Source organism: Papaver somniferum, unplaced genomic scaffold, assembly GCF_003573695.1.
Source record: "Papaver somniferum cultivar HN1 unplaced genomic scaffold, ASM357369v1 unplaced-scaffold_117, whole genome shotgun sequence".
Taxonomy (NCBI): Eukaryota; Viridiplantae; Streptophyta; class Magnoliopsida; order Ranunculales; family Papaveraceae; genus Papaver; species Papaver somniferum.
In genome coordinates, this window is record NW_020620714.1 from 8,243,537 (window position 1) to 8,266,915 (window position 23,379).

The following is a 23,379-nucleotide window of genomic DNA, read 5'->3' on the forward strand; positions in this document are numbered from 1 at the left end:
GGGGTGAGACTTGAACCCAAGTCTTTAGTGTGGGAGCCCAAAATAATACCACCACACTACCTCTCTAAGTTTAGTATAATATTACAAAACTATGGTTTTAAATATATATCCCACAGATCTAGAGTTCCAAAAAATTCATTAATGAAGTTTCATGTAAACATAAAATATAATAGTAAAGAAACCATGGATGTACATCCCATTAAGAATAGAACCATGTAAAAATCAAATATCTCATTTATATTTTTAACACTTTTAATTTATCATTTTCATGTTCAAATAAGTTTAGATATAGAATTTAAGTAAGAAATGTTAAGATGTAGGATTTGGAATGGAAACAAGAGATTTGGGTGTGCTGTAGGATTTCATGTAGTTACAATCATAACTGAACTTCAATAAAGAGATGGTCTTATTTTCCCTATTTTCTTCTGTCGAGAGATTCCAAATTGGGTTGTTCAAGATAGATAACCATTCCCCACTATCTTTTTTAGAGTAGAGTAAACACCCAAGAGTCTTTGCAGCTAGAGGAAGACCTCCACACTTGCCTGCGATTTTCTTCCCTATGTCGATTAAATCTGTGGTCTCCTTTGCACCATCGAGTCCAAATGCGATTTTCTTAATTATAGACCAACAGTCATTTTTAGATAAGACTTGTAACTGGTAGATGATGTATCGACAATCCGTCATTGGAGGAATATCTTTAGTATTTCGCATAGTCATAAGAATTTTACTTCCCTGGCAAGTCAAAGACAAAAGATCTTTCAATAACTCCCCCACATCGATGCCATGATCCATCCATACATCATCTAGTACAATCAAGCATTTACCCACCTTGAGTCTCTCTTTCAGGCGATCTAAAATGTCATTCAAGCTCGAATGGTGGTCAAAACTGGTTCCCAAGAGGTCACGAAAAATCCCCTCGATGTTTGATTTTCGGGACACAGAAACCCATATTTTGATTGTAAAATGATCATCAGCATTAGCGTATACCGATTGAGCAAGTGTAGTCTTGCCAATCCCTCCCATACCAGTAATGCGAACAACAGAATAACTTTCTTGGGTTAATAAATACAATATTTTTATTTTATCATCTATCCTTCCCACAACAGCTGCGGGATCATTGATATTCGAACTTGTTTCTGGTATATTTCCGATCCAAACAGTATTAGCACCGGAAGCACCCAGCTGATTAATAAAGTTGAATCTCTTCATATCTTTAGTGATCCCATCCAACTTTTTATTGACATCTTTGATTTTATTAGCTATCTTAAAGCCAAACCCAAAAGATTTTTTTTTCATTGTACGCTGAAGAATTTTATGTTGAAGCTCGTCCAAAACATCCCCTGCATCATAAGCCACATCCTTGAGTTTTTCCAACCAACGTTTCACTAGCAAATTAGTTTCTACTTGCCGGTTTTCAGCATCATCCAGTACAGCTTCAATTAGCTCTAACGTATGAGCAAGCTTTTTCAGCTCACCTTTGACACCCCAAACAAGACGAAGCTGGTCGGCACCATAAGTTAACGCCTTGGTGATTAAGAAATTGATTATAGGGGATACAAAGATTGTAGTCACACCAAGAATGATTTGTGGATTCATTTGTTCTTTCTATGGCTGAGAAAAGGTTTTGATGATAAATCTCTCTATCTCTCTCGTTTTCTTTGCTCGATTGAATCTCTTTCTCTAAGCTCAAGTGGAGATGATTACTAGTTATAATGAACAAGAATTTGCCAACTCCTCATATAGAGCGAGGACAAGTGGGCAACCAAGAATTTGCCAACTCCTCAACATTTTTTTAAAAGGTTACGACTCGTTCATCAAAATATGAAAAAAATTAAAATCTGAATCTTTCACTACAATAATTCATTCATGTGGGCTTATATTACCTGGCATAATACCCGGTAATTAGGGTATAGCAAATGAGACAAAATAAAGTCATTTTGAAGTAAAACACAAAGCCCTTTATCCTCATATTTATAAAAATGGTTAATCTACTCTTGATTAATTAACACTAATAAAAGTGATTAGGATAATTAATTTAATTAGTTGATTAAAATTTTGAAATTAGGTATTATTTTAGATTGAACTCATGGATGTGGGCAGAGTTTTGAGATTTTTCTTTTCTTAAGAATTCTACTTGTAACGTAAATGAAATCGTACTACCCAAACACTTATAAATATGGGATTGTAGAGCTGTTGTCGATTTTATACTCAAAATTACAGAAGGAATCAACATTTTCAGTTCTGAAAATATGAAAAGTCGGCAAGGTCTACGGATGAAGAACATGCCGACTATATCTGGCCGGCAAGGTCTGCGGATGAAGAACTTGTCGACAACTTATGGCCGTCAAGGTCGATAAAAAAATACCCTGCCGACTATAAGATTTTTGACATACAGAGAAGGTGTTACAAATACATGATTAGTCGGCAAGGTATTGATTTCATAACCTGCCGACTAAAATATAGTCGGCAAGGTATAGAGATGGATATCTTGTGACCCTGTAACTGCTAATTTCAGAGATGAAAAGTCGGCATGGTATTCAACCTTATACCCTGCCGACTTTTGGTTCGTTTTTGATTCTTCGTTTTTTTTTTTTTATTATTTCACATGTATAGTAAGAGTGTAGAAGAAAGATTTTGATTTTTTTTTTAATATGTTTTGGTTGGCATGGTTTTTTAGTATGGGCAATTTGGTCTTCTGACATCTTTTAGACACCCCTTAACACACTAGTTAGGATAGGAATAAAACGGGTATACCCCAATTAATCTGGGTACACCCCGATCTCGCCAAGTTATATTACCCAGAAAACTATCTGCGTCTCATTTAGTAACCAACTTATGAATTGTTCAACGCTTTTGAAAGAATCAATGCTTAATTGGTTAAACAATCAATCAATAATTGTATCGTGACCCACCACCAATATCCAAATACTTATGGACATAATCGTATTCACTAAAAATTCAGTTTTTCTTTGGAAATCATTAAACGAGAGTTTGATGACCCTCGACACCCATACCCATATCCACCTCTCCGTTTCCATCATTTCCCCTCGATGCAATTACAATTCGGAGACTGTTGTTCAAATTCTGATCCACCTACACGTCGCTGAAGATTTTTGGCGTACGGATCTAACTGTAATTCCTAAATCTTCGGATACTATATACCCTCGTGTAATAGCTCTTTATTAGTTTAATAAATTTGATGCTTAAAAAAATAAAAAATAAAAAATCAATCAATAATTCATCCATGTGGGCTTATATTACCCAGAAAATATGTTACTCAACGCGCTAAGTTATTTGTATTTTTCAACTGGCGCACTAAATTTTCAGTGCTTCTTAACATATTTTTTGTTGATGAATCAGCACATCCTTTGTTTGAATAAATCAACGGTAATCCGCTAAACAATTTTCGATCAACGTTAAAAATGATGCAAAGATTACTTCAATCAAGGTTAAAAATGATGCAAAGATTACAATTCCCATGTTGCTATAATATTTTGCATTTGTACATTTTCGTTGCATCTACTGGATGTACTTGAACCATGGCTTCCAATTAATTTATTTTAAAGAGGCGTTTCTTCTTTTTTCTTTCAAAAAAAAAAGAGAAAAAAAAAAGAATACAGTAAGGGTGCACTGGAATCGAGCCGAAAAACCGGACCGTCCCGGAATCGGTGGAACCATACCTGTTTTTGTACCAAATCGAGGAAGGAGGTACAGGTACTGGTCCAAAAACTGAGAACCGGTCTCTAGGAGGTACAAATACACGGTCCTATTCATGTCCCGTACCGTCCCATTCATACGGAACAATAATAACCATTAGATTTAGGAGGTTTAGGGATTTATAAGATGATTTCAAGATATGGCCGTTATATTATAATGAGGCTGTGATTTTCGTTTACTCGTTGGAAGAGGAAATTTTTTTTGATGATGTTGGTTCTCTAGTGGTGGGAGATGTGAAGATCATGATTTCTTCTTGGTTGTTGGAGAAAGCTGTAATGGGTAACCGTAAAGTCTCAATGCTTGGATTACTGTCTCGGGCGTTCCCCAAAACTCATGGGATATGAATTTATTTTGTGGTGGTGTTTTAGCTATAAGCTATGAAACTAGAACAGGGGAAGTGATCTCGGAGATTAGACTTAAGGTGAAAGGTCTTTTATCTTCTGATTCTTGGTCCCTGGGATTATCAGTAAATGAAGAATGGATGTACGCCCAAATTTCTGTGGCTGAAAAACAAGTTGAACATCCGGAGTGCACTGGAGCATAGTTTTTGAGCCAGAATCTTCATCGGTCATAACAGGCGATGAAGGAGATTCATCTTGGCGGATTATGTGCCGCTGCAGTTATCAAAATCATATTGGACTTTAAGCACCGACTGGTACCGATACCGTCATTGGTACCGTACTTGTCCCGAATGGTATCGGAACCGAGGACAAAGGTACAGGTACCAGTCCAAAAACTAAGAACCGAGATTAGGGAGGTACAGGTACTCATCCTCGGCAAGAACCGAGCTGAACCGTACTGTGTGCACCCTTAATCGGCACATCCTTTGTTTGAATAAATCAACGCTAATTCGCTAAACAATTTTCAATCAAGGTTAAAAATGATGCAAAGATTACTTCAATCAAGGTTAAAAATGATGCAAAGATTACATCAACCATGTTAAAAGAAATTTCGGAGTAGTAAGTACGTGTTACAACGACGGAGCCAAGTCTGCTTCTATGCGAGGTCAAGCAAAGTGTTTTCTCACTTTTACTTATCTACCGTTACAGGGGTGTGTTGAATTAAGATTTACATGGATATTTAACAATTCTAAAAACTCTTAGGTATTCAATTAAGATGTATAAGGAATCATTAAATATCCATGGTATTTAATTAGGATTGTTTTAGATTCCACAACTATCCTAGGTATTCAATTTATTTAAGATTTCTCAGGATAGTTAACGGGCAAGATATATATGGATTCTTATGGATATTTATAGCCAAAATATGTATGTTATTATCTCATATCAATCTTAACCCAAACCACAGGAGTTTCATGGATTCTCATGGATAATTTTTTTTTTACCACAACATGTATGTTTTTCCACCACCACTACACAAACCACCACCACACACACCAACCACCACCAGCACAACCACCGCTGCCACCACAAACCAGCATCGCCGCCACCATCACCGCCACACACCAACCACCACCGCCACGCCACCACCGCCGCCATGCCCACCGCCGCCGCCACCAACAACCATCACCGCCACCACCACACCACACACACCAACCACCACCGCCCACCACCACCGCAACTTTTGGATCTTTTTTTTAAGGGAACCATCATGACCTTGGTTTTTTCAAATATATTACTAATTGGTAATATATTTCAATTTTTAAAATGTGACAATTTCTAAGAAAATCCATTATAATCAAGAATCATATATCTATAAGAATCTTAAAGATTCTTTAAGAAACATTATAAATCCACTAGATTTCGATAAAATTAGTATCTAATTTTATCTAGAAAAATCCTGATCCAATATACCCCTGTTAGTAAAGAACATGATTACAAATCCAACAATCTATATTTGCTCCCACAAGAGATTGAATTTTAAAAAGAAAAAAAAATTGATCACTTTTACACTAGGATCCAGATTCCAGAAACAGTGGGGTGTCTAGACTAGAGACCCCCCCCCCCCCCCCCCTGCTCACTCTCTATATGCCTTCGGGTAAAGATGAAAATTTGAGGTTTCACTTGGATTTTTTTAAAGCATGAAATTTATTAAACTACTAACGGTTTATTACATGAGGGCATGTGATACCCTAAGATTCATTAATTACAACATAATATTGGAGTAGAATGCGAATAGCAGTCTTCGGGTGCGAATTTGCATTGGGGGAGGATGTTGGAGTCGAAGGTCAAATGTCTAGGACCGGTTACCAATTACAAGGATCGATTACACAACTCTCTATGACCGATCACACCAATACTAGGATCGGTCACACCAATTACAGATATCGATTGTACCATCTCAAGGTGATTACTTAATTAGGATCGGTTACACTAATTAATAAAAACTAGTCATATCAGTCAGGAATTGTGATTAGTAATACCAAGATACATAACAAAGTTATGATCGGTTACACATATTGGTAATTCAAAGATTTGCGATGAATAGCCATACCAATAAGCCTAATGATTTTCCTTTCGATTCATAAAACAATTTTATGAATGTACTTCCTTTATTTAAAATATTGTTTCCTAGGATGAAATTTTCACCATAACTCATTTACATAATCAAAACAATATATACAAGATTATGTCGATGTCATATCTACGAAGTTGAAAAGATAAGTGTTATACTTCGTAGTCTAATTCATTAATACTATGATCATACAAATATGACCATATCACGTTGCTAGAGTATTATACAATATGTACAGTATATACGTATACATAATCGCAATTATGTTTTCAATCTAGCACGACTTGAAAGATATGCTAGGAATGAATCAATTCAAATCAATATTACTAACCTCAAGAGGAAGGATGACGTCGTCGTTGTAGCTCGCTTCTTCTTCACATTCTTCAGATCTTCGGAGTAATACTTGTATTATTAACATTCTTAGACTTTATAGTCTAACCTAAACGAAGTTGACTCTTGTTTACAATCAAGTTACTTTAAATGAGTTTTGGCACACCAAATATGCAACCAAACTCGATATACCAACGTTTGGTGAGTTCAATCGAGCTATGCTCTAACATACTATGTCTATTGTGAAAGAAAAAAATTTGTTAAACACCATGCTCGATGGTGAAGTCCCATCAACTAAAAATTGAAGTCCCAACAGTTTCTAATAGGAAACCACCGATAAGAATAGACTGCCACTCAATAAATATACTCTAAACTCAAATAGATTATCATTGATTCTGGATGCGACCATAGATAACACATGTCTTCAAGTGATTAAAACCTTATTGGCACCCATCTGTTAAGAATTATATATATATATATATAGGAGCTACCATTTTTCCTATGATATCCTCCGTATTTAGATATAGTACTAAAACTATCTTTCGGGATGGATGTCCAACGGGTGGGTAATGTTCGTCCAACCCGTGAAAATGATCTGTTTTAGAAATACATCCACATTCAATCCACCAAATTATGGGTCGGGTGTCCACCTGCTAAATTCCGGGTTGGGCCATAAAACCAAATCATGCTTAGTCATAGAATATTTTGTCGGCATCTCTTTCTTTACTGCATCGAAGTAAGGAAAGGTGGAACTAGTACCAGATATAAGAAATTTTCTCAGGATGTTATCTTGCAAGTTTTTTGTTTGAGCCCATGATACCATAAAAAAATAGTGGGTCGTATCTTCCACTGTATATAGGCCCAGCTCCCCATCTCTGAGAGGTAAAGTACCTTCGGCTGTTGGAGAAGCCTAAACTCAGGGATTTAATGAAGGTATTGAATCAAATAAGAAGCGCACCTTGATTGAGCTTAACGTAAAATCCCTCGTTATTGGATTGGATGAGGCTAAAACCGTATCAATCCAAACCATGCTCGCATCTAGATCACTCGTTCACTAACGAGAGTCGAGACTCATTTATTATAGAAAACCCGAGCCCATAAACTTACATATATATATATAGTGGATGGACTTTTATCAGCCCATTTTAAAGTTCCTTTTAAAAGTCATAAAGTGCGTAGTAGAAATTAGAAAGAGGAGTTTAGGTTCTGAAACCTAATTTTCTTTTTTCGCCTCCCTCACTCACTCCACTGAAATTCCAAGCTGAAGAAGAAGAGCATTGCATAACGGGGATACTCTAAAATCATTTATTCAAAAGGTTAAAGGTGTCACTGAAATCAACAGTTTTATATGTAAGTGTGTTTACCCTAATTTTGAAGATTTGATTTGTCAAACTGAACATTGATTTACTCTATCAGATCCGATGTGATTCCCTAGCATCATTAGAATGTGACATTGATGCTGTTGGAATGGATTATTCATCAAAATCTATAGATTTTTCTGTTCAATTGTTTGGTTATGATTTCGGTTTGGTTTTACTGTGGTTTTATAATAGCTATGATGATATGAGGTTTCTTAGTTGTTGGAACCCACCCACTAAAGAATACAAAAAAATGCTCTAGATCTGCCTTCATTCGTCAGCTTTCCTGTTATACATATCTCACATTCATTCAACGTCTTCTCCAAATCTTTAGATTATTCTGTGTATTGCAATTGTTTAATTATGATTTGGGTAAATAAGGCTCTATGTAAGAAAGGTATCTTAATTATTATTTGATGCTTAAGAATGCTATTGATTTGTGCCAAGGATTTGTTCGCGGAGTTTAATTTTAGCTTCAGATGTCTGCCAAGTTCCCATGAGGTGGATAAGAGCATGAGAATGTAGCCCCCATTAGGTTTCTTTGTTGTGGAAACCCATCCACTAAAGAATACAAAAAAGTACAAATGGAAGGCAAATCCCCCAAGACCAGTGTGAAAGAGGGAAAGTTAATTTTGTTTCATTGGGTTCAGATTCGAGTTATGTAGAAGGGAAGACAAAAGATAAGAAAAGAGGAAGGCTGTGTTCACTAACAGATCAGATTGTGTGTCTATGATAATGGATGTTTATAAGAAGATCAAAGTTAACTATTTAGATTGGGGAGAAACTTTGAGTCTACCTCAGCAACAAGCACTACTTGACATCTGAGGTTACTTAAAAAATCATGGAAGAATGTTTCTGCGTACCTCTAGCACTCATCAACGTTGGTCGAACTGTGCCTCTCACAAGGACTCTCTGAAGATGGCAACGTCTACTCAGTTTCAGGTATGGCTTGTCCAGTTATTTCCATTACAATAAATTTAGTTTTTTTCTTTGGAGTCTAATCCAGCTGAATTTTGTATTTCCATACATTCTTGTCGCCTATTTTACTTGCTACAGAGTTACTGATGTTTGAGTCGCATGCCTATGTTAATATCCAACGCGACCTAAAACTTACATTTAATCAATTTGTCTATCTGACTATTTCTGTCTTCTTAGAAAATTCCCCCTTTTAGTTTAGTTCATAATCACTAATAGATGAGTCTTGCTGTGTTATCCAATAGGTGTTGATATAGAACAATACAACCTGTAAATTTCTAATTTTATTCCTCGTTTTTCTTATACAAACTATTTTGTTTTTGTGTTTTGTCATTTCAAAACCACTTATTATGGTCGACTCATTATGTTTTTGTCTGAAAACTTATCGAAGGTTTTATAACTTTCATCACTTCCTGGTTTCTTACTCGATAAGGAATTTCAACGGATGTGGTGATAAACATTGGGACCTCAAATCTCATTAATTGAATATTTCTGTTTTCAGGAATGCGCTAAATTATGCTCTTTTAATAGTAAATTGATTCAGCTGTACGCCATCTACTCCAATGTTTCAGTTCAGTCAGTTTGTCTTCCTAGAGCAATGGCATTATGTTTCGTCAAGATACTTCTTGTCCTGGTAATTCGAAGCTCTAGGTTTCGTCAAGCATTGGTATCTCTTTGGCAAAAGCATGTTGTGTTACTTGGTACAACATTTAACATCTGCAGAAGAGGTGCTACCTTTTCTCTGTGGCCTATGGAGTTTGGAGATCGAATGAGCAGAAAACCTTGTCCGTTTATCACTGTTCTTTTACAAGCAAATCGCCTTTCATAAATGTTGGTGTAGACAACCATTTCCGTCGAAATTTGATATTTGTTTCTCACTGGAAGTTTGAAAGCTTCACACAACCATTTGGGGTTACTTACTTCATGCACTGAATCTGGTGGCGCGAGGTTTTAATGGAACAGAGGCCAAGAGATACTGGCTTTCAACATCAAATCTCTCATCTATTCTGGAGACAATGTTTTCCTCCCAGAAGTGAGTACTTTTTCCAGGTTCTGGATATTCAGTTTGGACTCTCCATTACTTGAGGGATCCTCCTTGTGATGTGTTCAAGGTTTCCTGTACGGCCTAGTGCTATTGCTTTCTTTTTACTTTTATATCTTGTTCTCTTTTTAGATGTTTTTATTCTATGTTGCCTCATTTATCACAGTTGCCTCTGTGTTCATCCAAATTTCGAGACCAAATTGATTAATTAGGAAAACTTGTGTAATTTAGAAAAAAATGTTGAACAACATTCCTATTTGATTCTATGAAACCTGACACATAGATTTCTATGAGTTCGTTTAATCACAAGTAAAGGAAATCGAAGATGAATTCAGTACCTGCATCTTGTACCACTTTCAAAATGCAGTCTACTGAACTTTCACAAAGATCCTATGCATCAAAACAACCAGAAGACCTATTTGTTTACAGGTGGGTCAGGCTAGCACACAGCATATCTAAAATATGTTGTGGCACATTCTTATGCAAAAAATGGCTTCATATAGAACTGAGTTACCATTCACAAATCACAAGGGTCAAGTATTGAGTTAAACCTCAACCACACAACACCCACCATTTCATGAGTTATTCAGAAGTTCCCAGATAACAACTATGATTGAAACATCAAAAATTAGATTACTTAGACAATTCATACCAAATTATACTTCAATTTACACATCTAAACCTAAGAATCGAAAAATGCAAAATCAAATGCAGAAAGCATAAAATTCCAACCAAAGGAAGGCTGCCTGTACGTGAAAGGGGTGTGCCATATTCAGCAATACAGGCATCCTTCTCTTTTTGTATTCTTTAGTGAATGTAGTATCACATTCTGGATCCACCACAAGTTGCCAACCCATCTCTCCGCGTATGTAGTCATTAACCAAGGTTTGATTCTTATGTACTTTGACACCAATAGCCTTGTCGATGTTGCTGCCCGACCCAGATGCTTTTCCGTCCTTTTCTTTTGTGCCATCTACCACAACTTTAGAGTGAGGGAGGAGGCGCCTCCTAGGTTGAGAATCTCTCTCTGGCTTTTTAATCTGTGTGACACGTTAGCCCTACAATCTTCCTTTGACCTCGTTGACTAAGGAGACTCATTTGTTGGACAAAACCCGAGCCCATCTCAGGGTCCAACGATATTAGAAGGAATAAAATGCAAAGAGATAAACTTCTGAAACCTGATTTTCTTTCTTCGCCTCCCTCCCTCCACCAGAAATTCCAAGCTGAAGAAGTAGAATAGGAGGAGGAGAAGCAATATGGATCATTACATCACAGCTTTATTGTAAAAATACAGCTCTGTAAGTGTGTTTGTCCTAATTTTGAAGACTTTGATTAGTTAGATTGCAACTTGATTTACTCTTATCAGAGATTTGATTCACTAGCATACCATCATTAGAAATTGATATTGCTGCTGTTGAAATGGATTACTCACCTGAATATTCACTAGATTATTATGTTAAATTGTTTGGTTATGATTATGGTTTGGTTTGGCTGTGGTTTTGAAATAGATGTGATTTGAGGTTTCTTTGTTGTTGAAACTTGAAACCCATCCACTAAAGAATACAAAAATAGAATATAGATTTCAAGTCTCCAATAAAAATGGGAGAAAATCTTGAAGTTGGGTGAGAGGTGTATAAATATGTCTTCTTTGTCTACTCTCAAGTAATTTACAGGACATAACTAAAAAATCTAGGAAGGATTCAGATTCGGGTTTATTAACTTCGGATACGAGATTGTGGAGTTGTGAATTTGCTTTGCATCCTTGGATTCTTGTCGTTGATCGTTCAAATGTTGTTTACCAAGTTGATTCGAGGTTTAACAAGACTAATGCAAGCATCCTAGCGAAGATCAGATGTGCCGCCACATTCGGCAGAGCGGGTTCTGATGGTTTTAATTTCAGTATAGCAAGTAAATATAGCCTACATCGCTTTGATACCAGAAAGCCACTATCTCCTATATAGTGCAGGCTCACAATCTGATCTAGTTAAAAGTTGTAATTGATGCTGTTGAAATGGATTACTCACAATCTGATCTAGTTAATTGTTTGGTTTTTCTGTGGTTTTGTAATAGATGTGATTTGAGGTTTCTTTGTTGTTGAAACCAATCCACTAAAGAATACAAAAAAAAAAATGTAGATGTTAAGTCTCCAATAACTATGGGATAAAACCTTGAGGTTGGGCGAGAGGTGTATAAAATATTGCTTGGCATCCTTGGGCGAGAGGTGTATAAAATATTGCTTGGCATCCTTGGACTTTTGCTTGGAAAAATTGATGCAAACACTTGCCACATTCTGTAGAGCGGGTTCTGATGGTTCTAATTTCAGTACAGGAAGTAAGTATAGCATATATCTCATAGATACCAGAAGCCACTATCTCCTATGTAGAGCAGGCTCACAATCTTGATGAACCGATTTATATGCAGGTGTTCAATCTGTCAGAATTAAGGTGCAAGGTAGAACATAACGTATGTTCGTGGGCCACTCATTCTGGTGTTGCCATTTTGCTAGAGTCATTTTGGAATAATGGCTTCAGTTTCGGTGGCCGGTGGGTTCAGCTTCGTTAAGTAGAAGGGGAAACAAGCGGTAAAAAGAAGAAGGCACTACTAGATCAGAATTCGTGTGTGTATGTAATAATGGAAGTTTGAAAAGTTCAAATTTGACTATTTAGATTGGGAAGAAACTTGAAGTCTAAATCAGCTAGAAGCACTGCTTGACATCCAGATGTACTTGATGTTACCAAAGAAGTCATGAAAGATGTCTCCGCTCACCTCTAGCTTACATCAATGTTGGTCAAGCTGTTCCTAGCATAAAGACTATCTGAAACTGGCAGCATCCACTCAGTTTCAGGTAAGGCTGGTCAATAAATTTCCAATAGATTAGTTTAGCCTTCTTTTCAACATTATTTAATCTCTAATCCACCTGAATTTTGTATCTGTTTACATGCTCTTCATATATTTTACTTGTTACAGAGTTCCTGATTTTTGGTTAGCATGCCTATCTTAATATTCTGCGCAACTTAAAACTTGCATCCAAGTAACTCATCTACTTTTGTCGTGTGGGAAAATTCCCCCTTGTAGTTAGTTCATTATCATTGTAGATGATAGTCTTGATGTGTTATGGTAGTGATATGAACCATGCTACCTGTAACTTTTCTAACTTGTTCCTCATATTTCTAGTGCAAACGGTTTTGGTTTTGGTTTTCCTCATACTTCTTAATTGTCAATTCATTGTCTTTTGGTCTGAAATTTTATTCAAATAGATTCTGGATCTTGTATTATTTTCCGGGCATCTTACTTTATTAGAAATTTCACTGGATCTTAATAATTGACTATTATTGTTTTCAGGAATGTGCTAAACAATGCTTTTTGTAAATTGATTCAGTTGTACACCATCTCTTCCGCTGATTGGATTTCAGTCAGTTTGTCTTCCTAGAGTGATGGCATGCGTTGGATCTATCTTTGTCTGGTCACCAATGCTACCGTGGTGATTGCCGCGTACAAGAGGAATTTTCAGCTTCAGACAGAAATCGTGTTGGGATTCTGCATCATCAATGAAGATCTCTTAGACATCCATCCTGAATCAGGTGTTGTCGGCAGTTTTGGACTGATGTTGGTGTCCTCTGGAAAGCTCAAATTACAGATATGTAATGCTTTCCGGGAGGTAGCTCAAATCAGACTTCGGAATCATTGTCTATACACCTCACGGCAGTAAGCATGGCTTGACATATGAGAAAACGGGGATGAAATAGTTCTAGCAGTTGGTTCATTTTAAGCAAGTCCAGCTCCGTAAGAATGGTAACCAGAAAAGTCTCTTTTTGAGCAAGTTCAGTTTGATAAGAATGCTAACAGAAAAGTTCGACAGAAATAGCACCGGCATGCGTGTGTGTGATAATGGAAGCTTAAAAGATCCAAGTTGACTATTTAGATTCGGAAACTCGAGGTATAGGTCAGCAAGAAGCACTACATCCAGAGGAACTTCAGGTTCCAGAAAATCATGAAAGAGCCTAACTCCAGCTCTCGTCATTGTTGGTCAAACTGTGGCTATCACAAGGGCTCTCTGAAAGTGACAACGGCTACTCAGTTTCAGGTATGTCTGGTCCAGTAATTTCCAATACAATAAGTTTATTTTAGTTTTAAGCCTTCTTGCAACCTTCTTTGGTCTCTAATCCATCTGATTTTTGTATCTGTTTTACATGCTCTTCATATTCTGTACTTGTTACCGAGTTAATGGTATTTCGCTAGCATGCCTATATGAATATTCAATGCAACCTACTTGTTTACTTTTCTTAATTTTTTTTCTCATCTTTCTATTTCAAACGATTTTGTTTTCAGTGTTTTATCATTTAAACCACCTTTTCAGATAGGTTCATTTTCTTTTGATCTGGAATTTTATTCGAAATTCGAATAGGTTTTGTATCACTTCATACGAAGTTAGATGAACATTTGGGCATCAAATCTTATCAATTTAGTGTTTCTGTTTTCAGGAATGCGCCAAACTGATTGTACTCCATTCTCTTCCAATGATTCGGCTTCAGTCTGTTTGTCTTCCTTGAGCGACAGCATTATTTCTGTGAAGGATAGTAATGTGTGGCTTCTTTAAGAGAATCTTGGCACAACAGACAATGTCTACTAGAAATCTAACATTGCGTAAAAACTTTGCTTCCTGCTCTGAATCTGGTGGCAAAGAGGCCTCCAGATACTGGTTCAATATCAAAGTTCAAATCTCCTCTGTCGTTTTCCAGAAACTAGTATTCTTTTTGAATATTCAGTTGGGACACTCTCCATCCCGGATCCTCCTTGATTTCTGACTTACTGTTCGGCTTTGTGGTATTCAATGTTTTATTTCATTTTTGTATCTCCTTCTCTTTTTGGTTAAGCATTTACCTTATTTAGGAATTTAGAAGATGTTGGATTCAATAAACATGAGATTGAACCGAGATTTTACCCAAATGCATTACTGGAGTTTTCAGTTACTTGACGAATAACATTGCTATTTTATTCTATGAACCAACACATGGATTTCCACGAGTTCTTGAAAGAACTGGAGGATGAATTTGGTACTGCATAATGTACCAGTTCTGAAGTTCCACAAAGCCCGCCGAGGACCTCTTTGTTTATGGTTCCTCTATAAAGCTGACTCTTTTAAACATCACTAGTGCATCCGATAAGTTGAGTTAAATCTCAAATACACAACACACCCACCCCTATTATAAGTAAATTAATGAACGGAAAAAATGCCAAAATGAGTTCATCAGAAGTTCTCAGATAACAAATATGAGAAAGAAAAGCACAGTCCTCTTCGGCTGAATACAGCTCATCATCTGGTTCCGGATCCCACATTCTGATGCAAAAAATTGCATTGGTAGACTTGAATTTCCATCATAACCAGAAGGTGAAACTCACAGGTTACAACAACCAACACTCGGTGTATGATCACCAATCCCAGGAGCCATTTCACCAGTTTAGTTCTTTGTAAAATCCGGAACCTTTTAAACATCGCTACTGCATCCAGAGAGCACACCAGCCTATAATTCAAAGATAAATTAATCAACCCCGTATTCATTGTGGACTTACATTCTCACTACCATGATTTTATAAAAACTACGATAAGGAAAAAGCTGAAACTAACCTGAACTACAGCACCAAGAGCAACAACTTCATCAGGATTACTGTAACATTTGGGTCTTTACAAGTCAATGATTTAACAAGCTCCTCAACAGCTGGGATACATGTGGACCGACCAACAAGGATCACCTCATCCAAGTCCTTGAACCCGAGCTTTGCATCTCTCAAAAAGTTCTCAACTGGTACTTGCAGTCTGGAAAAATTGTTTCCAAGGGAAGACAGGAGTTATCACGCTTGCAATGTAAACCACTACAAAAGTCTCACAACCAGATGTGTGAGAATACCTCTGTGATGAATGAAGGAGTACTCACTGGTCAAGAAGGTATGAGCACAACTCCTCGAACTTGGCCCTTGTAAGAGTCGTCTCGATGTGCTTGGGACCATCAGCCGTTGCAATAATGAAAGGCAAACTGCAAAACAGAGCGGATACACAACGGTAAGCTTCCACAAACACAGGCAGCGCAATAGAGAGACACATGTGCATGTCTGAGCTAGCCAATAACAAAAAAAAAAAAAATGCTGCATTGACCTTTGACTGAATGTGGAAGGACAACAACTCAGCTAATGTTCGCTTGAGTCAAGGATGACGACTCCATCTTCGCTTTCTTAGCAGTTTTCAGTGAGATGCTGAAGAGCTTGTTTATCCTCCAAATGATCGACACCTTCGTCTCTCTTAAAGCTGGCAGCAAGCCAATCAACAATTCTCTGTCCATTGGAAATTCACACTCGGTAAACACAACCAGCACAATAATTTTACACTAATAACAATTATGATGAAGAAAGCCTGCACCAACCTTGTTGAAGTCGTCTCCTCCCAAATGAGTATCTCCAGAGGTAGATTACACAATACATCCAACCATTTCATAAGTAAATGAACAGAAAAAGTGCCAGAATGATTTCGTCAGAAAAAAAACAACATTCATTTCATTATTCCAAGGTACATTTTTACAACTATAAATTAAAACATCAAAAGTAAAAGGGATGCCATCTTCAACAATACATGCATCCTCCTTTTTGTATTCTTTAGTGAATGTATTTTTTTTTTTTTTGATCGGCTTCTTTAGTGAATGTATATTAGCCTTTCCTCGCTTTTTAAACCTGGTTGAGATCATTGATTTTCCAAAGCTTTTAAAAACTAATCTGGTTGAGATCATTGATCTTCCATAGCTTGTAAAAACTAATCTGGTTGAGATCATTGATTTCTTGAGCCATCTTGAAACTGTCCTTGCTTTTTAAACCCCAAATCTGGTTGAGATCATTGATCTCTTGAGCCATCTTGAGACCAAGACAAATTGGTTTTGAGATATCTGCGTCATAAGCAACGTCTTGAAATCTTCTTTTGCATTTCATTTCAATTCTCGTCCCGGCATATCTTCGGCATCATAAGCGACGTCTTCAAATGCTCAATTACATGTATTCACCACCTTGTTCTCCACTTGCATTCTCTCAGCATCATAAAGAGCAGGTGAAAAACTTGTTCGATTAACTCCACATTGACAACCACCACTATAACAATCTGCAAAAGAAGCGATATTGTCAGTCATAAGATTTAACCAGCGGAAACAAGATATGCAAGACCAGACAGTTGTTAGTAATTTCCGTATAATTGATAAACAACCGAAGCAAATGTATTAATTGGTTTCTCATCTCACACTCAATCTCAGTTCTAACTAGCTAGAAAAGCAATACGAAGATGACGAATAAAACTAGACTGAACGAAAGAACATAACTATGGAAACTGAGGACTACTTGATTAACTACAATTGTACCCAGCATATGCTGTTAGAAAACAACGTAATGTACTGCACAGCTACTACTTCACAAACCTACAGTAAGTACTTTCGGACAGAACTAAACAAGCTAAAGAGTTATTCAAACGGAATAAGAATTAACAGATAGTTAGCTTCAGATAAATTCAACTGACCTGAATCAATCTTGCACAGATGCCATGGTAGCAATGTGGAGTTTTCCTTAATCAGACCTTTGGAGATTCCAATCCAGTTAAGCAGCCGCATGTGAATTTTATGACGTACTATAACCCATTTGATTCACAATGGTTATAATCATCGCCATTATCTTCTTCTCAGAAGCCAGGAGAATGGTTATAATCATCGCCATTATCTTCTTCTCAGAAGCCAGGAGAAGACCACTTGAATTTCTTCTTCTGACCAACCCCATTTCTATCCGGTTTACTGCATCCCTGGGTTTCTAGGAAATTAGGACTGAATCTGGTTTGCAAATGGATTTGATCTTACTGTATAGATGTTCACCAACTTGTAATCATCAGTCCCTTAATCTAACCATCCTCAGGTAGTATATCATTCCCATAGAAATCATACTTAGGTGATTAAGGTATTTTTGTATTCTTCAGTGGAAGGGTTAAAAAAACATAGAACCCCCAAAATCAAAATTATCATAAATCCATAAGTAAATCACACTATTACAGTGACCAAACAATTCGACATCACAATCTAAGCATCTGAAATTGCTAACCATTTCAGCATCAACAGCATCTAATATACCCATTTCTAATGACAATGAATCATAAGATGATGCAATTTTAACAAATCAGGATTAGAAATTACCAACAACAGCAATTGCAAAAACTGATTTCTCTGGTAGCCTTACAGAAATTGCAAGGCTCTGCTATTTGGAAATGCTTGACAGCATTCTTTTTTTCCTCCTTTTCTCAGAATCTTAATTTCGGTGAGGCGGTGAAACTAAGAAGTGGGGCGCCGTTAGGTTGAGAAACTTATCTCTTTGCCTTTCGTGATGCCCAAAACTACCATTTTAGGGTTAAGAAAAAATCCTAAAACCCATGGGTGGGCTGGACCCGGCCCCTAAAATATCCTAAAACCCATAATTAACGTGGCGAGATTGGGGTATATCCGGATTAATTGTGGTATACCTAATGGGATAAATTTGGGTCATTTTGATGTAAAACAACACACTCCTTAATAGGGCTGCACATGGGACGGTACAGTCCGGGTTTCTTATGAACCCGGAACCTGTACCTGGAGTTGACCAGGTCTTGATTTTGAGGATCGGTACCTGTACTTGTATCTGGAGTTGTATCTGTACCTATAAGACCAGTTCGGTACTGACTGGGACCGGGTTTTTACCTAAAATTTTGAGCAGAAAGGAAAACCCAATGAAGATGCAGTCACATTTGAATATACCAAGAGCTCAAGGCTGCACTAGATTGATCATAGTTGAACACAACGACAAAAAAACAAAGAACCAAATCAATTAGCATGCCTGAAATACTGATGATCACATAATTTACACTTTAAAATTCCATTGGAATTAACATCTAAATCAACTACCCTTCTCCGTTACAGATTCCCTGCAACAACAACCCATCTCAATCTCATCAATGATACCAGTTCATCTCCTTCTCAGATTCCTTTTGTTGTGATATCTCAAACCATCCCTAACTAGCCACTAGCAAGAACGCTTTCTTCACCACCTCAAATCAAATTCCTGGACCATCCTTTTCTTCTTCTTCTCATCACCATTAATTAATAATTACACCGAAGACTTACATGTGATTGTACCGTGTAATTATCAAATTAACAACAAACCCCTAAATTTAGTGTAAACCCTAAAAATTGTAACTTGCAAATACTTCAATTACATATGGTACATGCGATATGAGCAAGAATAGAATTTGGGTTTCAAGACTTACTTGTTGAACCCTAAATCACTCAGATCTATTATGATTGATTGATTTCTATTTCCATCTGTGATGCCTAAACTTGATGAAAGATAAAAACTAATTGATTTCTCTTCAATTAGTTGACGAAAAAGGCGATGGCGAAGAAGTGAACAATGGATTGGTTGGATCTTCGAATGGTGCCGCTGTTCTTCAGACATGAGAAGACGAATGAAAACAGTTGATAGAGTGATGATAATAATCGATACTCGATATTACCTATATAGACACCTAGTATTGATGGCTAAGATTGACATTCATCTACGGCTACTATACACCGGGACTTATGGGCCGGGACAGGCCGGGACTCACCCCAGAACCAGTACCAGTACCGGTCTACTTCGGTTCTCAATTTTAAGAATCGGTACCTGTCCCGTCTACTCCGGTTCTGGTTCGGTACGAGTCCGGTTTTTCCGGTTCCGGGCCGGTACAGGTAAAATGGATTGGGTCTTGTGCAACTCTACTCCTTAACCATATATTTTCCAAATGACTAATATATCCTTGTTTAATTAACACTAAAAAATTGATTAGCTTAATTAATTAAGTAGATTAAAGCTGAATGATTTCAGATACAAAGCTGCAGCAAATGCTCTGAGGATCGGGAGAACTTTTTGAGTCAACTCGAATAATTAAATCGGTGATGTTTTCCTTGCATTTTCTTACAAACACATTATGTTTTCCTTGGATCTCGTGGAAATATCCATGTGAAAACTTTTATTTTCTCTAATCTGCTCTTTCTTCCCTTTTCGTTTTACTTACTTCTTTCTTTTTACTTGTGTAGTATTTCTTTTCACTGTTTTAATCTCTTTTGTCAGTCATGTTCTAGATTTTCTTGATCTCTCTTTCTGTCCGGATTCTGTGGACTCATCCAGTAGAAATTTATATCTGGTTGTATCTTATTCCTCTATGGAATATATATTTTTTCTTTACCTTTGCAGATCTTCGAATCGGTTGCTAGTGTGAACTAGTGGTGGAATTTTCAGGATGATCACTTCTGAAAAGACAGTTCTTTAGATAGCAGTGGTGCTAATCACCAATCTAATGGTGATTGTTCATAACAGTTGTAAAAGGCCTTCTTTGGTCATTGTCCAAAGTAGCAGGAATGAATCGGTAAACCATCGAGTTCATCAGGAAACTCACACTGAATATTTTCAATCAGTCACCCCAATCATCGTATAACCCCTACATTTGTGCCACCAATAAACAACTGTCAATATTTTCAAAGATCCAATACCATTTATAGAAATCTTTATTCAATAATAAATGAAAATAATTTCCATAACAAAATTGTCTACTATATTCCAAACCTTTTATAAAAAAATTTGTGCATTATACCAGGAATCATAATTTATTCCTAGAAATCTCCATAGCTTCTACTTATAAATACACCTTGAAAACAGTGGCGAATCCAGAACAAAAGTTTAGTGGGGGCACACTTTGTTCTTCAAAATCTTATCTAACAATTAATGTCATACGGAAAAGTCTTATACACCTGCGTAGACTAAATTAAAATACCGGACAGTTCATCCAAATAGGAAAATTCACACCAAAGTACCGCAAGACTCATTCAAATTGGAAATACATATATAAAGAAATGATGCCCATACATTGTTGTCCCATGTCTTTCTCTGGAAGTGTAAAGTATCTAAACATTTCTGTTTGAAATCACAAAAGCAATACGCGATCAAATCTATAGCGTGGCCACCTTAACAGTCAATACGGGACAGAGACGGATTCAGGAAAGATAAATTTTCTTTTAAGACCCGGACTAGAAGCCTTGATCGAGCAAAAAGAAAATATTGATTTGTGGACTGGGAAGCCTACCCGGGCTAAAGCCCCTTTTAGCCCAGCGGTAGGTCCGTCATTGATAGGGGATATTTCTCACCACATGGTAAACTAAAAAACCTCTTATTATGTATCAAATGGACGAAAAACTTATATAAATCATTGTTCTATCCGTGCTATATACACATAAAGAAGGCATCTAAGTTTTTACGATTGCAAATTAGATTTACCTTACCTAAGCTTCCCACCCGTATAATTTCTCATAGGATACACTATTTTCTTCAAAAAAAATTTATCTTCTAATGATTAACATTTTGATTGAAAAGTTCATGCCTCACTGGTCCTAACATATCAATTTTCAAGTTTGATCTTCCTCAGATTCATTTTGAATATCTTTATCTCTTTAAAATAGTGTACTCAGTGACAGTCATAATAGTGCAGTTGGTACTAAAGGTCCAAAACCACTAACTAGGAAACTTTATCTTTGGAAGTTGATATCTAAGACACATACGCATAATAAAACCATAACTTTACAATAACCCAAAATTGCAGTGAAGCTAATTTAGAAAAAGAAATTTAAACACATTAAGATTATAAGAAATCAATGCATAACCCCAAATTCTAATTACAGACAAAGTCATAAAACCAGTAAGGAGATCACTGACCTAGAACGAGAGCAAGTAGAACGCTTTGTACTCCATCTTTTTTACCAAAATTTCTAAGGGAACCGTTTCCGTTTTCTTTCTTTGGCTTTTTCTCTATCGTGGGGATGGGATAGTTTTACAACTAACCAAATATCTCGTATATATTCTGATTCTCAAAGAAATTTTATGGGAGCACATCGCTTGGCTTTCCAAGGACATGTGTTAAATATCCACACGTATAAATATATTTAAAAAATATAATGGGGGCCAGTGATCCCACTGGCCCCACTGTAGATTCGCCCCTACTTCAAAAGAAGCATCAAAAACACCAAGAAAAGTTTGCGCAATTTTCAACCTATCAATCAAAGATCTTCGCTTTTACTCAAAAATGGCTGAAACCTCAAACTCTCGTGCAAACAAGATCAATGAGTTGTCAAGACAACTCCGAACAGCAACAATTCAAGTCCCAACTGTGAGAAGAAGAGATGTTGGATCTCCACAAACTATCACTGAAGCTGCAGATGGATGGTCTTTTGCTATCTCGGGAAAGCTCATGCACATAGAAAAGATCAATATGAGAACCATTACAGAAGAAATTAATTCATTGTGGAGGGGTTACAGAAACAAGCAAATAAGAGTTATGGGTCACAACCTAATGTTGGTTAGGTTAAATAATGATGCAGAAAGAGATGAAGTTATCAGAAATGCCCCATGGCTGATTGATGAAGCTTTATTTGCCATTCAAAAGTATGTATGAAAAAGCGGGGGTCTAACAACACCACCCAATATTTCGCTTAGCAATCTGTATGGACAAACTCGAATATACTTTTAAGAGAATCAACAAGACTCAATCAATTAAAAGTATATCAACGAGTTTATATCTCTCTTCTTGATTTGATTTACTCAAGCAAGAACTGCGAGTTCTAATCAAATACAAGGAATAACTTGGATGGTACCAAAGACCAATATTCAAGGATCAATCAATATCAATCAACAACCAAAGGTTGGATTTCCAATTGATTGATTCAAACGCACAACCTGTATTATTTCAATTACATAAATAAATATAATGCGGAAATAGAAATAGCACAGATACCAGAAATTTGAGCGAGGAAACCGCAAATGCAGAAAAACCCCGGGACCTAGTCCAGATTGAACACACACTGTATTAAGCCACTACATACACTAGCCTACTCCAAGCTAACTTCGGACCGGACTGTAGTTGAACCCCAATCAGTCTCCCACCGATCCAAGGTACAGTTGTACTCCCTACGCCTCTGATCCCAGCAGGATACCGCGCACTTGATTCCCTTAGCTGATCTCACCCACAACTAAGAGTTGCTACGACCCAAAATCGTAGGCTTTGACAATAAACAAATATGTCTCACACAGACAAGTCTATCAAAGGATCAATCTGTCTCCCACAGATAAACCCTAAAGGTTGAGTTCCGTCTTTTGATAATAATCAAGGTGAACAGTAACCAATTGATAATCCGGTCTTATATTCCCGAAGAACAGCCTAGAGTTATCAATCATCTCACAACAATCTTAATCGTATGGTAGCGAAATAAGATGTTGCAAAATCACAAAAAATGAGGCAAAGATGTTTGTGACTCACTACACCATTTCCAGGATTTTGTCACAGGCTATACCTATTACTTATTGAATTTGTAACGGTTATAACCTGTCATAATTAGGCCTTATTAATAATTTTTA

At 36.8% G+C, this 23,379-nt stretch overlaps 1 protein-coding gene and 3 long non-coding RNA genes across 5 annotated transcripts; 2 read left to right on the forward strand and 2 right to left on the reverse strand.

The window, feature by feature from the left end:
- Window positions 1–309: 309 nt before the first annotated feature.
- Window positions 310–1,596, reverse strand: LOC113329789 (putative disease resistance protein RGA3). The gene has a single exon (XM_026576619.1). The coding sequence runs from the start codon at window positions 1,594–1,596 to the stop codon at window positions 310–312; it is 1,287 nt and encodes a 428-aa protein (XP_026432404.1).
- A 6,129-nt stretch (window positions 1,597–7,725) lies between these two features.
- Window positions 7,726–10,079, forward strand: LOC113329483. Its single transcript, XR_003349910.1, has 2 exons — window positions 7,726–8,822; window positions 9,358–10,079. It is a non-coding gene; the product is annotated as an uncharacterized LOC113329483 (long non-coding RNA).
- A 1,010-nt stretch (window positions 10,080–11,089) lies between these two features.
- LOC113330149 lies at window positions 11,090–14,848 on the forward strand. Of its 2 annotated transcripts, XR_003350091.1 has the most exons (5): window positions 11,090–11,195; window positions 11,968–12,228; window positions 12,319–12,742; window positions 13,240–13,981; window positions 14,379–14,848. It is a non-coding gene; the product is annotated as an uncharacterized LOC113330149 (long non-coding RNA). The 2 variants fall into 2 exon arrangements; XR_003350090.1 differs by having other exon boundaries at window positions 11,090–12,228.
- Window positions 14,849–16,424: 1,576 nt separating this feature from the next.
- On the reverse strand, window positions 16,425–18,220 carry LOC113330150. Its single transcript, XR_003350092.1, has 2 exons — window positions 17,444–18,220; window positions 16,425–17,035 (listed from the first exon to the last, which is right to left on the reverse strand). It is a non-coding gene; the product is annotated as an uncharacterized LOC113330150 (long non-coding RNA).
- Between the last annotated feature and the right edge of the window lie 5,159 nt (window positions 18,221–23,379).